This window comes from Sceloporus undulatus, chromosome 6 (assembly GCF_019175285.1).
Source record: "Sceloporus undulatus isolate JIND9_A2432 ecotype Alabama chromosome 6, SceUnd_v1.1, whole genome shotgun sequence".
Classification (NCBI taxonomy): domain Eukaryota; kingdom Metazoa; phylum Chordata; class Lepidosauria; order Squamata; family Phrynosomatidae; genus Sceloporus; species Sceloporus undulatus.
This window is the reverse complement of record NC_056527.1, coordinates 162,904,112-162,919,338: the sequence shown is the minus strand read 5'-3', so window position 1 is coordinate 162,919,338 and position 15,227 is coordinate 162,904,112. Positions and strand designations below refer to the sequence as shown.

General features: G+C 41.5%; 1 protein-coding gene across 1 annotated transcript in view; it reads left to right on the top strand.

Annotated features, from left to right (window-relative positions):
* The window catches only part of ACAN (aggrecan), a 58,497-nt gene that overhangs the window by 14,719 nt on the left and 28,551 nt on the right, over positions 1–15,227 (top strand). Inside the window, 7 exon segments of the mRNA XM_042474852.1 lie at positions 6,597–6,673; positions 8,424–8,807; positions 9,929–10,103; positions 10,392–10,519; positions 11,499–11,792; positions 12,481–12,978; positions 14,155–14,329. Coding sequence (XP_042330786.1) covers positions 6,604–6,673; positions 8,424–8,807; positions 9,929–10,103; positions 10,392–10,519; positions 11,499–11,792; positions 12,481–12,978; positions 14,155–14,329 — 1,724 coding nt within the window. The 5' untranslated portion in view covers positions 6,597–6,603.

Below are 15,227 nucleotides of genomic sequence, written 5' to 3'. Positions count from 1 at the left end.
AGATTTGGTGCAGGAAGCAACAGCCACGGCTTCCCTGCCATGCCTCCCTCCGTCCTCCTCTTCATACCAGGGATGGAGAAGAGGCTGGGGTGGAAGGAGAGAGGCAGGCTGGGAGGACAGAGCAGGCATGGAGGTATGGCCGGGGAAGCCACTGCCAGTGGGAACCAGAGCAGATTTGGTTCCCGCTTGGGCTGAATTGATTTATTTCCAAATAAATCAATTCAGTCCAAAAAACACCCCATTTTTACATGGGTTAAATGGGTAAAAATGGGTAAAAACTATGCCCCCTCTTTCCGAATCGGTTCAGCGATTCGAATTAAGTGGGAACCATGTGGGTTTAAACTGAATTGTTTGGAATCACAATCCGGTTTAAACCATAGTGGGAATGAAGCCAATATGTTGCAGCAGACAGATCATTTGATAGGGGGTCTTGAGTTTCTATTATACAGTGTGCTTTTGCTTTCTGCGGGGGATCTGTTCTGGACTCCCCCGCGTAAAGCAAATTCCATGTATGCTTGAGCCCCATTTCAATGAATGGGGCTCATGCATGCGGTGGTGCAGAAGCACAGCAGCACATATGGGCCACAGGTGCACACCCCATTAGTCCCTATGGGACAAGCCGCCCCTTCCTCCCTGCGTGGCTTTCAGCGTATGCTGAAAGCCGCATAAAGCATACCCACCTATGATGCGGGTGCACTGTATTATGTCTTTAATGTGTTTTTAAACACATTTTCAACTTGTGTTTTTTTAAACAGAAGTTCAATTTAATTCTGTTTTAACTTCTGTTTGTTGTTGTTAACTGCCTTCAAGTCAACCTCAACTCATGGTGACCCTGTGAATGAGAACACCTCTAAGATATTCTATCATCAACAGCTCTGCTCAAGTCCTGCAGATTCAGGGCCATGTCCACCTTGATTATCTATCCCTCTGGCATGAAGTCTTCTTTTCCTACTGCCTTCAGTCTTGCTAAACATTATTGTTGTGTTTTCTAGTGAGTCATGACCTCTCATGATGTGGCCAAAGTATGATAGGCTCAATTTAGTCATCTTCTAATGAGAGTTCAGGCTTGATTTGTTCTTGGGCCCACTTGTTTGTCTTTTTAACTGCCCACTGCATCCACAGAACTCTTCTCCAGGACCACATTTCAAATTAGTTGACTTTCTTCCTATCAGCTTTCTTCTCCATTTCTGTTACACAAGATGTTCTGGGCTTTGGGGGGGTAATTGTTTTTAACAGCGGTTGAAGATTAAAGTCACTCATGGCAGCATCCAAAATAACAGGCAGCCTATGCCATAACAGCCAGCTCTATGAATCTGCCTTTACATGCATATGTGCATTCATGAACAGATATGTCTTCACTCCACCCTTATCCCCACCAAGTTATATACCAGCTAGAAACCTTGAGGAGCATCCATAATCATTAAGGAACAAAATTGCTAATATAAATAAAAATTGGATTGCATGCTGCATGTCTGGATTTATTTATTTCTCTCTCTCTGCGCATGTGGAAAAGCAGCAGATGGAGCCAGGGGAGGGAGTCAGGATGAATATTGTTAAGTATGGGAAATTTGTAAAGAAGAACTTGGCAAATTTTGAAAAATCCTTCAAAAAGGAAATTGAAATGAAATTCATCCTTATGAGCAGCAGCCAAATTCAGCAGATGCAGCTATTCTCAACATGGAAGAAACCATCGTGTGTCTGTCTACCATTTAGGTTTTAAAGATTACTATCTCAGAAAAACAGAAGTGGCAACCCTAGTTCATCACTAAGTTGGCTAAATATCCAGGGATTCAGAGCAAAACTTAGCACTTGTTTTGTGTTGATCCGTTTGAAAACGGCTTCTCCGGTAAATGGAAAAGTAAGGGAATGCAATTCACTCCTTTGCATCATGTCATATATTGGATAACCACAGTTCAAAAATATAAGCCTCAGAGAAATCAGAAAGATTTATTGAGGAAACTCAGTTGATTACAGCATAACAATGTTATCAGGACTGAAGCAATTTCAGTTGCGCAGTATGATAAAAGCACTTAGAAATTCAAATGTTTTTGCATGAGCCCACCCCATTCATCTTCATGTAAAAACATTCCTTTCCCCTTTTCCCCTCCTTTCTCCTCCATACCAAGCATTGCATGAAACTGACCTTGATGTTCACAGTTTGCATTTCCTCTCCTTCACATCTGCTCATTAGACAACTCCAAGGAAGATAAACAGTCTTTCCACCCAGCATCCCCAAAAGTGTAGTGTATCCCATTATCCAGCACTGTGGGCCCTTGGTATCCGCTGGGGTTTGGTTCCAGGTCTCCACCACAAATACCAAAATCAATGGATGCTCAAGTCCTATTAAATACAATGGCACAGTAAAATGGTGTAACTTATTTAAATGGCAAAATCAAGATTTGCTTTTTGGAAAATATATATATATATAATATTTTCAAGCTGTGTATGCTTGAATCCATGGATAAAAAAAACCATGGATATGGAGGGCTAACCATATTACACTGCATATACAGAACAAACCACTAACAAGTATGGCAGAAGCTAAATTTCTGACACATCATCAGTGCATTTATGTTTCAATGGCTTTGGTTCCTGTGTTTCTTTTTTAGGCTCGCAATACGACAATGCCATTTACACCCCTGTTTGCTCCACCTTCTGCTCCATAACTGGTGTTTAAAAAATAAACTGGGAAGCCGTAATGACATAAGTATGCGACTGTGCAACTGTGCAGTGACACTATTATGAATCCCTATCACTCCATGCCCTAATCACTTCCACCGTTTTTATTATGCTTTCCCCTGCAAACCAACATTTTCCTGGGGCTGCTTTTATATATTTAAACTTTCCCTGAACGCCATGGTTTCTCTAGACGCTAATCATTAATGGGATTACATTCGAATTGTGCTATTGTACTTCTCCCCTTATTTTTAAAACAATATATATTTAAAATAATGTTTAAAACACATGCTGGAGAATGGAGAAGAAATGAACTATGATTTTCTTGTGAATTCTTGGCAATAAAGGTCTCCTCCCAGACCAGCCACCAGAATCAGTGGTGCTTATTCTCAGACAAGTGTGCTTATGTTGGCAGTCCTGTCAAGGTTTACGCTTGCCTTCCTCTGACGCTGAGAGAGTGTGACTTGCCCAAGGTTATCCAGTGTGTTTCCATGGTTGAATAGGGATTCGAATTCAGGTCTCTCAAAGTTTCAAACTACCACACCATGCTGGCTCTATAAGTTATTAGTAATATTATTGTTTCCCTTTCTATCTGATATAATGTGGCACAGGACACTGATTCAGGAAGGGAGGACCATGTTGAAGGAGAGGCTAAGCTAGGAAATACTTGTTCATCGTATTTTAATTTTTATTCACTTCCAACAGTAATATTGTAACATGCTAGCTTTCCATGTGAAGGGAATTTTGCATGCGGACACACCTTCAGATGTGCAACCATACACGTACCTTGGCTAGCTGAAATTGACTAGTCTGGGGAAGGCTTTACCCCTCAATCCTGCTGTATAAAAATAGCTCTAAGCTAGAGAAAAAACAGACTCTCTTGTGTGGTGAGCACCAGGAGGATATATTTTCCTTTTCCATACCCCAAAAGGGAAATCTGTTCCAAGCAAAATGTCTAGGTCTGAAGAGTTTCCACCATGGCAGTTGGTCAGGCTGTTACTGAAATCACCTTTTGGCATTGCATACCGCTGAAAACTACGGAGATGGTTTCAGCAACTAATTTTCACTTGCTAGGTCAGGAGGGTCTACTAGTGGATAGCACTCAGTGATAAGGCAGAACTGCATTCATTTCACATTTTTATGCAAACCTTCATAATTTTGCACTTTTGAAAGACACACAAATACAAATTCACCATCCAGACTGATTAAAAAGACCAGAAAGTCTCAGATTTTGTTCCTGTTCTTTCTGATTTTATTTTGGAGATCCACACATGCTTTGTTCATCCCAGAATATTTTCCATCAGCTCCCGATACAATCAGAGACTTTTTATTCCAGCTCCCTGGGTCAGTTTATTTTAACTCACTAGAATATCAGAATATCACTAGAATTATCTTACCACCCCCTACACACAGAGTGCCATTCGTTCTTGTTATATTGCAGTAGTAATGTAATTTATTTATACATTCCTTATTTAATTATACATTCCTTGAATACTGCGTTCAGTTTTGGGTACCACAGTTCATGAGGGATATTGACAAGCTGGAGCGTGCCCAGAGGCGGGCGACCAAAATGGTGAAAGGTCTGGAAATCATGCCCTATGAGGAGCGGCTTAGGGAGTTGGTACGTTTAGCCTGGGGAAGAGAAGGTTAAGAGGTGACATGATAGTCATGTTCAATATCTGAAAGGATATCATATTGAAGATGGAGAAAGTTTTTTTCTGCTGCTCCAGTGACAAGGACATGGAGCAATAAATACAAAACACAGGAAAAGAAATTCCACCTAAACATTAGGAAGAACTTCCTGATGGTAAGAGATGTTTGATAGTGGAATAGGCTGCCTTGGAGCATCCTTCTTTGGAGATTTTTAGACAGAGGCTGGATGGCCATCTGTTGAGAGTGCTTTGATTTTATATTCCTGCATGGCAGGGGTTGGACTGGATGGTCTTTGTGGTCTCTTCCAACCAAGTGATTCTATCATTTGATGATTCTATTTTGTCGCTATGTACCTTCACATCAGCTCTGACTTATGGCAACTTTAAGCTATGGTGGTGTTGTTTTGGGCCAGATTTGTTCAGAGGAAGCGTGCTGTCATCTTCCTCCAAGGCTAACAGAGTGTGACGTGCCAAAGGTCACGCTATGGGCTTATGTGGCTGAAAGGGTTTCAAACCCTGGCCTTCCTTGGTCAAACCACTACAATGTGCCAGTTCCCCATTCCTTATTAGAAAATGGAATTAAGTACCTAGTTTGGAACTAGTTGTTTTCAAGCTGTGCCCGATACCAGCTTTTCCTTCCTAGAATAATATATAGATAACAAACTGGTGGAAACATAGCCTAATTCTTTTCAGGGCATGGTTTGATGTCCCAGGGATCATGGCAATTTTTTTTTCCTAGAGAAAGGGAGAGTAGAGGAAGAACACTAGTGAATCAGCCAGCAGTATGAAGGAGCCCAGTATTAAGATGGTTTGGAAGGTGGTCAGGATGGAATAAATTTCTTATTTTTGTTACAGCTGAAAAAACACATGCACAAAACCCTCACAGAAACATATTTATTTCTGTATTTGGATTCTAACATTTGCCTTATTTAAGGAGAAGTGGCTGGGAAAGATATAAACTTGAGTCCTCCTCCTGCTTAAAAGCCATCTCCACTCCCATTTCCCGAACCAATCTGAATTCTAAACAGAATAACTCTCAGTCCTAGAAAATTTGTAGTGACAGATAATAGGGGGTTTATTCATGGATCACAGCAGAGCTGAAATCCTCAGGACATCTTGCACCATATTAGGACAAGGGCTGCGGAAGAATGGGGATTCAACCCAAAAATGACCCACTCTTTCAAGGAAAAGAGGGTTTGCAAAATTGCCTTCTTCCAACTTTGTTTCTCTAAATCATTTTACTGATGTTTCAGCATATATATAGATTGAGTCTCCCTTATCAGACATGCTTAGGATAGAAAGTGTTTTGGATTTTTGAGTTCTTTGGATTTTGGAATATTTGTATGACATAATGAGATATCTTGGAGATGGGACCGAAGCCTAAACATGAAATTAATTCATGTTTCGTATACAGCTTATACACACAGCCTCAAGATAATTGCATGAAACAAAGTCTGTGTCCACTGAACTACCATAAAGCAAAGGTGTCACTATCTCAGCCACCCATGTGGACAATTTTGGATTTTGGAATATTTCAGATTTTGGAATTCCAGGTAAAGGAGAGTCAACCTGTACTTGGCACTGAGTCCACCAAAGAGCTTAGTGGGGCCAACAGTCACTTTAGTCAGCAAGTAGTCTTGGGCCTGTCTTTGGAAGATGCCAAATAAATGGAGCTTCCCCATTCAGAATCAGTGGGCTTTAAAGTGTTGGGTATTGGCAAAAGAGGTTGAGTGCTTCTGCGGTGCTTTTGCAAAGTTTCTGTTCATAGGAAATCCATTCCCCTTGAGATGATTCAGGGACACTAGAGCTCCATTACCAGCTCCATTAATGTTCAAACTAAAATCCAGAGTAGAGACAGGATGCCACCAGCTGCTATCATATATCCATAACTACATCTACAGGTACATCTGTTGATCTTCACTCACACACATGTGTGTGTAGATGTCTGTTGGAAATGCACCAGCATATTGTGCTGAATCAGTGTTTGCACAAGTATAGATTTCACTGGAACAGGAGCCCACAGCTGAGGAAGTACACTTTTTCAGGTTCTCTTCTTGTTGTTGTGTGTTTTCAGGTTGCCTCTGACTTATGGCAATCCTAAGAAGAACCAATCACAGGGTTTTCTTGACACGTCTTTTTACAAAGGGGTTGCCATTGTCATCCTCAAACCACTACACCACACTGGCTCTTTGTTCTTGTCTCCTTCATGCCACACACACACACAGTCATGTCAATCTGATAACAGCTCTTTATCTTTGTATATTTCAGGAAAACCATGACCACTTTACTACTAGCATTTGTGTGTTTGCAAGTCATCACTACAGCCATCTCTGTGGAAGTTTTAGGTATGTATGCTCGAGAGCTTACCTTCAATATATAAAGTTTTGGATACAATGGTGCCACCAGGTCAGGACTTGGGACAGACCACCAGGGACTTGGCAAAGGGAATAGGAAGGTCCCTTCAATACAACAGGGCTAGTTTACTACAGCCATTGACTGTTGCCATCTAAAAATTGGTAGGTTAGAAGACCTTTAAGTCCAGAGTCTAAATGTATTGAGCTGCACGATTTAATGATATTTGTTGGAAGGTCAGAAAAGGGAGTCTTTCATAGAAATACATGCATGACCACCACTGTCGTTTGACCTAGTCACTTCAGATAAGGAGGGCATCAAATACACTATCCTTGCCCTCACTGTTGCCACTTTATATATATTCTGGTGTGCCCCTCCTTTTATTATTTTTTGTATATTTATACAGATGCTAAGGTTGATCTTCAGTTCTGGCAGAGCCCCTCCCAACACACACACACACACACACACACTCCAACCATATATACACACACTGCTAACCTGGCATGCATGATGCACAGACAGCCAAGCTCACACCAGAGGAGGTGGTGATGGGTAGCATTGTCACCTCTGCAGCCTCCCTGTCATAGAAGAAGGAGGAAAGGAAGGCAGTGGAAGCAGTGCCAGCACCTCTTCCATGCCACTTAAAAGAGAAAGAAGCAGCTGCCCAGAGCCCAGCTATTTTTTTAAATACCTGCTGGAGCCAAGGAACTGTGAGAGGCAGGCTGGGAAAACTGCCTGTGCTGCACCTCAGGCAATTTTTCCAGTCTCCCTATCTGAGTGCCTTTGATTCAAGGACTGCTGAGTGCAAAGCTGGCTGTCACACGCCACCTCCTTCTCTTTTGGTGGCATGCAGAAGACACTAGAGCTGGTGCTAATGGTGTTGCTTCCATCCTCCTCTTTCTATAATGAAATGATGGTAAGCTTGTAGCCATTGATGCCTGGCTCTTCCTCATCTGATGGAAGAGGATGATACTTTCTTTGCTGGAGTCCTGGCTATGCTGTTGGGTACACCAGCAGTTTGGGGAGGGGGTGCCCCCTGTGTGTTGTGAAGGGCAGCATTTTGCTTATGACTCTGTCAATGGGAGAGCTAGTGCCACCCGAAATGGACCCTTCACAGTTGCTCACAGATGCTCTCTGTGCATTCCAAATGTGCTTTGCAGCAACATGGTATTTACCTGTCCAAAATGGTATACAGCAGAGAACTTATTTTGCCAGTCAAGTATTTTAGATTTGCAGGAACCTTCAATGACTTTATTTATGCCACACAACATGTTGGCACTTTCCCCTTGGCACACAGTTTGGAAATTATTTTTTAGCCTTACCTAGACAGAAACTGACCAGAGCTTGGGAAATGACCTCTTTAAGTAATTAATTGCAGTTATTAGTTGCAGTTATAGTACCAAGTTACCACTGTTTTTGGAAGCAATTCTTTGCTTTCTCATTATTCGAGAGTTACTACAACTATTTCCATTACATTAAAAAAAAGTCCTTCAGAATGCTACAGGTTGCTCCCTTGTGATACAAAACACAGATAAGTCAAGGCAACATGCACCCTATGCCTATAAAGGTAGCCATAAAACTGGTACAGTTTTTACACCAAAATAGAGAAATTATCTGTTGTTGTGCTACCAAAATAATATAACTTAGTTATACCTAATCATGTTGTTCAACTCATTGTTTCAAGCTCTATAACTCATACATGCTATTGATCTCTTCCTCCCCCCATCTTTTTGGGACCAACAGATCATGGTGCCACACTGAGTGTGAGCATACCTTTACATTCCCCTTTGTGCGTTCCCCTTGGAAAAACTCTGACCATTCCCTGTTACTACATTGACACACTGGAGCATGTCACCACCTCTCCATTCACACCCCCTCTGTCCCCGAGAATCAAATGGAGTAAATTATCCGAAGGCAAAGAAGTTGTCTTGTTGGTGGCCATGGATGGACGTGTGAGAATCAACACTGCATACCAGGAGATTGTTTCTTTGCCCAACTATCCTGCCATACCCACTGATGCCACCCTGGAAATCAAGACACTTCGGTCCAATGATACTGGGATCTACCGCTGTGAAGTGATACATGGCATTGAGGACAGCCAGGACACAGTAGAGGTTAAAGTAAAAGGTAAGGCTTTGGGGAGGTAGATAGAATCAGACCACTCGAAAGGATAGGTAATCCTTTCTATTCATTCCATAGTCCTACCAGCCCCCTCACCACCTGCTATTAGTTTCAGGAGAAAAGCATCCACTTGAACCAATAGAGACTACCCACCTCATTGCTAACTGAATTTTGAATGGATGAGGACTGTTTTTCTTCTTCTTCAGGACCACAGCACTGAGATATCTTGTCTGATATGATCCTGATCTTGCTCTACACATTGTACTATTCTTAAAAGAAGGAAAAGAGAAAAATGTCTTCACACATTTGATATATCTGTCATGGTCTTAATGGTTAGGTTTATAGCATTGCAGGCATGCAGAAGCAGGCAATTCTAAATACTGTAGGTGGCCTCCATCTTTAGTGTTGTTATTATTTGCCATCAAGTCAACTTTGAATTATAATGACCCTATATGAATGACAAACCTCCCAGACCCTGTCCATCAGTTGCCCTTCTCAGATCTTCCAAACCCAGGGTTATGGCTTCTTTGATTAGATCAATGTACCTGAAGTGCCATCTTCCTCTTTTCCTTCTGCCTTCTATTTTACCAGGAATTATCATCTTTTCTAAAGAGCCATGTTGCCTACAACAGACTTAGTCTCACTTCTAGTGAGAATTGGAACTTGATTTGCTCTAAGAACCATTCCTTTGCCATTTTAGCAATCCATAATCCATAGTGTCTGTAGAGAGACCCAGGGTGGCATAGCAGTTTGAGTGTTGAGACAACTCTGGAGATCAGAGTTCGATTCCCAGCTCAGCCATGAAATCCATTGGGTAACCTTGGGCAAGTCACATGCCCTCAGCCTGAGAGGAAGGCAAAGGCAAACCTCCTGTGAACAAATCGGCCCAAGAAAACCCAATGATAGGTTAGCCTTAGGGTCCCCATAAGTCGGAAATGACTTGAAGGCACAGAACAACAACAAAAAGCATCTGTAGAACTCTTATTCAACAACACATTCCAAATGAATTGATTTTCAGCTTTCTTTCCTGCCCAGCTTTCATACCCACACACAGACCTCTCTCTTACTTGTATTAAAAACCTGAACCTAGTTTCACTGACATGTGTGTTGGTGAATGTCTTTTCCAGGGATCGTGTTCCATTACCGAGCCATCTCCACCCGGTACACTTTGGACTTTGAGAAGGCCAAGCAGGCATGTATCCAAAACAGTGCTGTCATTGCAACCCCTGACCAGCTACAGGCTGCCTATGATGATGGCTTTGACCAGTGTGATGCTGGTTGGTTGTCTGATCAGACTGTCAGGTAAGCAACCGGTAGGATGTTCTCTACACAAACATAGGGTAGGAATGGTTAGCCACAGTGACAAGCTATCATCAAGTAGGCTGTGTAATGGGCATGGATTTGGAAAAGGAGATAAGGAGAGCTTATAGACTCAGTGTCCTGTTAAAACTTCTGCTTAGGTACAGACATTACATTTGTTCTTGAAGAGTCTCCTTCCCTGCTGTAATTGCATAGTAAACATTATTTCTCTCGCTCAACTCCCACCTCCAAAGACAGTCTCTCTTCTTACTGAATCTCTTGCTGAATCAGGTACCCAATGCACCATCCACGTGAAGGTTGTTATGGAGACAAGGATGAATTTCCTGGAGTGAGAACATATGGCGTCCGTGATACAGACGAGACATATGATGTGTATTGTTATGCCGACGAAATGGAAGGTAATTCATTGTTCATTTTTTGTAGTACATTGTGGACAACTGTGGCCTTCCCAACATTTTTCATCTACATCCATCAGCCTTGATCAGCCTAGCCAATGGCGAAGGATAATGGGTGTTTCAGTCCAAACACACCTGGAGGGCCACAGTTGCCCAACCTTAGTTTATCAAATTGATATCCCTGCTATACTAACACCCAGCCATCACACCAATTTATGGTGCAAGCTAAGGTCATTTATAATCAATCTACTAGATGATAACAATTTGAAGGTCAAGCCACATATGGTTACCAATAGTTCAGGGGGAGCCTTAAAAAACATTCTATGAAATTTATCTTCTGAGACATTTCAATCCAGCTTTAAAATGTCACGCTCTACCTCCTTTGGTCATTCTCCCTGGTAAGTTATTGAAGAAAAGCTACTGGATTTATTGGATTGGAAAAGCTGATAAAGCTTATGTGCATTAATATGACCATAGGTCAGTCATAAACAGACACATACACACACAGCAGAATATAGTGGGAAAATAAAGATCCAGAGGGGCACCAAGCATAATGGAGATGCTCCCCACACTCACTAAAGTTCATTTGGTGACATTTTGGAGCAAAAACTTTTTTATAAATGACCCTCTGTGATGCCTTGGTGGCCACAAAAAAGGTTCAAAGGAGCACAGACCACACTTTGCCCCCCTCTGTTCAAAATCAGTACCTACTAGTGACATTAACTTGTGTTAGAGAGACACACGATGGGATTTGACCAACTTACCCCTAGTCGAATATGTTAACATACAGGACTTTGCAACTTTCAGCAGAGATTCTTCAGAGGAGAAGAGAGATATAAAAGCTACTGGATCTGCCTGGGAACTTTTCCAAGATGGGATCTATACACTGAGAATGAATAGCTTTACAACACAAGCATGAGTACATTAGTTTTGAAAAAGTGCACATTTTTCAACTAATCCCCATACTGTCTGATGATTGCAGGTAAAGTCTTCTATGCCACCTCCCCAGAGAAGTTTACTTTCCCAGAAGCTGCAGAGAAATGCCATAGCCTTGGTGCTCGTTTGGCAACGACAGGAGAGCTGTACCTTGCCTGGAAAGATGGCATGGATGTCTGCAGTGCTGGCTGGCTGGCGGACCGCAGCGTTCGGTATCCCATCAATAAGGCACGGCCCACTTGTGGTGGAAACTTGGTAGGAGTACGCACCGTGTACCTCTATGTCAACCAGACAGGGTATCCTTACCCCCACTCACGCTACGATGCCATCTGCTATGCTGGTGAGTATATGCACAGACCAATCTCTTATTAGTCTATGTTAGATCTGTTTGTGTTCAGACATAGGCCCATTGGATCCTTTTCTCTGTGACCCTGCAAATCTTTACAATTAAACTGTATGCATCCCCCATTAAAAATGTATTCGCATCAATTTTCTCAAAATAGGACTTTTTCTCATATTATCTCCTAAAGTTTAAACGATGCATTTTTCTGCAATTTTTTTTGCACACAGTGCACTCGAGAATGCACATTTTAAAACATTTCCTCCTAAAAAACAGTTTCTCTTAAAATATAAGTTTTATACTGCAATACATATTTTGTGGGCTCACTGTCAGTGTCTGTCATGGGACCTACTCCTTTATTTTATAAAGATCTGGCAGTCTTTCCAACTGGAAAGAGAAAGCTATTCTTATAATCTCCCACAAAATGACCCAAACATACCATTGCACCATGGAATTGTCAGAAATACAATTGGTTGGATGCTTACAGGACTGTGAAGAATACTTCTGATGCCACTGCTTGCATGCACCTCTATACACTGGCACTCCATTTGCCCACTACACCCAACTAATAGAGAAAGGAACCCAGCAGGGTTTAATGACAAGCAGAATGCCTTCAAACCTGGATCTAGTCCTGGCGAAGGAGATTTCTCTATCCTGTTACTAGTCCAACATTTTTCTCATGTTCTAGGTGGTGACTTGGGTACAATCATCCATGAGAATTTCACAGATGAGACCATAGACGAATTGGGCAGTGGTTTCACCATCCAGACATTCACTGAGACAGATGTTGAGCTGGAATTTCCACGTAATGCCACTGAGGAAGAAGCCCGGGGAAGCATCGCAACTTTGGAACCAATAGACTTTACACCCACTGGCTCAGAGGCGGATGAAGACTTCACGGCCACTCCAGATCTCTTTGCTACTGGCTTCACTAATGAGACAGAGACAGAGAACAGGACTGAGGTGGGAATCTGGGAGGATCTAGAAAATGCCACTGTCTCAATCCTGGATACCCTGTTCACCACTGATACCCCAGAGGTGAGCTCAGTGGAAGACAGCTTGTGGGCTACTGGAACACCAGGACTTGAATCGGCCTTGCCATTTACCGTGGAGGAACAAATCGTGCCTGGGACAGCTGCTCCTGATATTGGCCTTATTCCCAGCCAGCCCATTTCTCCCGCTGGTGGTAAGTTTGTGATATTGACATCATTCTTCACTTTGTTTCTTTTCAAAGAAAGCAAGGAGGAATTTCTCCAATTTTCATCCTGCTGCAATAAAATATTTGAAAATTACCCTTTGAAGCCTATTTGCAATTCGACACGTATCCTGTAAAAAAAAAATTCACATGAGATTATTTTGCACAGAAAATGCTGTGTCCTAAAAAGAAAATGCTGTTTTCCATGCAATGCACCCATCTCCCAAATTACAGCAATTAGTTTTTTATTTTTTGGGATAGGAAGCAGCATTTGCTGCATAGAAAACAATATTCCTATGAAAATTCTGTTTTCTAGGCAAAACAATCACATGCAAAATGTTGTGCAGAATAAGTCCCAAACTGAGTTTTTGACCAAATATTCTTTGAATATTTTAAAATATTCTCTCCATTACTAGTTTGCAATAAACATTACACTTCAATCTAAATACTAAATGACAAAATGAACCTGATCCAAATAATATAACAATGACCATGATTTTACATACCTTGCTTTAGGAAAAATGGGGCTGACTTAAAATATATCAAATAACAAACTAACCAAATAAAAGTATACTATAAACAGTAAAACCAACAACCTGAGATATGGTAAAAAAATTAGCATCCATAAAAATATATCCTTTGTGACAACAGCAGCAATAAAATGAAAGTGTGTGGGCAGGTGGAATATGGTTAAACTAATGATGGGGATCCTCCAGCCCTGCAGAATACCAAGAAACCTAAACATCATAATGCATATCCAGGGCTGATAGGTATTATAGTTCAACAACATTTGGAAGGCCACTGGTTCCTCACCACTGACTTAAATGAAATCAAGCACCATTTAAGTAACAGAAAGCCATAAAATATAGTCTCCAATTTTTGAATCAATTTTCTGAGCAATTATTGTGTTACCCAATGAAAAAAGCCACTTTAATTTCCCTCGGATCAGCCCCACATCACTGTGGGAAATTTAAATGCCCATCTCTTGCTGCTAGGCAAATCCACGGGGAGGGCTCACTGACATGGAAGAAGGGCCTCCAGATATACTAACTTGGAAGCAAATGTTGAAACCACTGAAAATTTGGCACAGCTTTAGTGGAAATTCAGCCCGAGTATCCATGTATTCCTGTTCAAATGCACCTTTGATCCCTTTTTCCACTTCAACAGGTGTTGTCTTTCATTACCGACCATCCACCAACAGATATTCCCTGACCTTTGTCAAAGCTCAGCAAGCTTGCCTGGATAACAACGCTGTTATTGCCACTCCTGAACAACTGCAAGCTGCTTATGAGGATGGTTATGATCAGTGTGATGCTGGCTGGCTGAGGGACCAGACAGTAAGGTAAGGATGGATTATGACTTGGGTAAAAGGAACGAAATAGGTCAGTTTCCTACTTGTGAATTTATTTTCTTTATACTGGGGGAGATTATGGTCTCTTATACTGTATTCAGCATCTACCTCAACCACCAATGCCAGCGGTATCTCTCCTTTTCAAAAAATAATAATTCTGAGGCTTATATAGCAAACAACATCATCATGTTATGGTAACACAGTATAATTCTTATTTGATATAATGTCATTAGTGTTCTTACTATTGCATTTGACTGTATATACTCATGTATAAGTCTAGAAATTTTAGTTACAACATTGACCCAAAAAATCTGGGTTGGTTTATCCACAGGTCATTGTATGTACTATACTTTAATTCATATATATATATATATATATATATATATATATATATATATAGTCATAGTCCAACACTCAGACCACTACATCATGCTGGTTCTTTTTACTCCAGTTGGAATTAACCTGTCAGAATCTAAACAGTTTCCTTCAGTGTGCCACTCAATATTGGAAATTGTCCTTTCACTGTCCTATACTGTCTTCCCTGTCAGGGATGATGGGAGTTGTAGCTCTTCACCTCTGGCTCAAACTCACCACCTGGTTGTGCACCGCGCTGACCAGTTTTGGTCAGTGGTTATAGCTTAGCAGAGTTACAGAGAATAGGCTGAAGACCCCGACAAACTCTCCAAGCCTTCTCACTCTTGCTTCCACAGAAGTCTTCACCCTTCTTCAGGATCCAGCTGGTTCTTGTAGCTTCACCCAAGACACCAGACAACTCAGTAGTCTTATATAAAAGATCTACTTTATTCTACTATATACAGCTCCAAACTATCCAACACAACAATACACTACTCCTCTCTCCTACTACTACTACCCACTTCTGCAACCCACA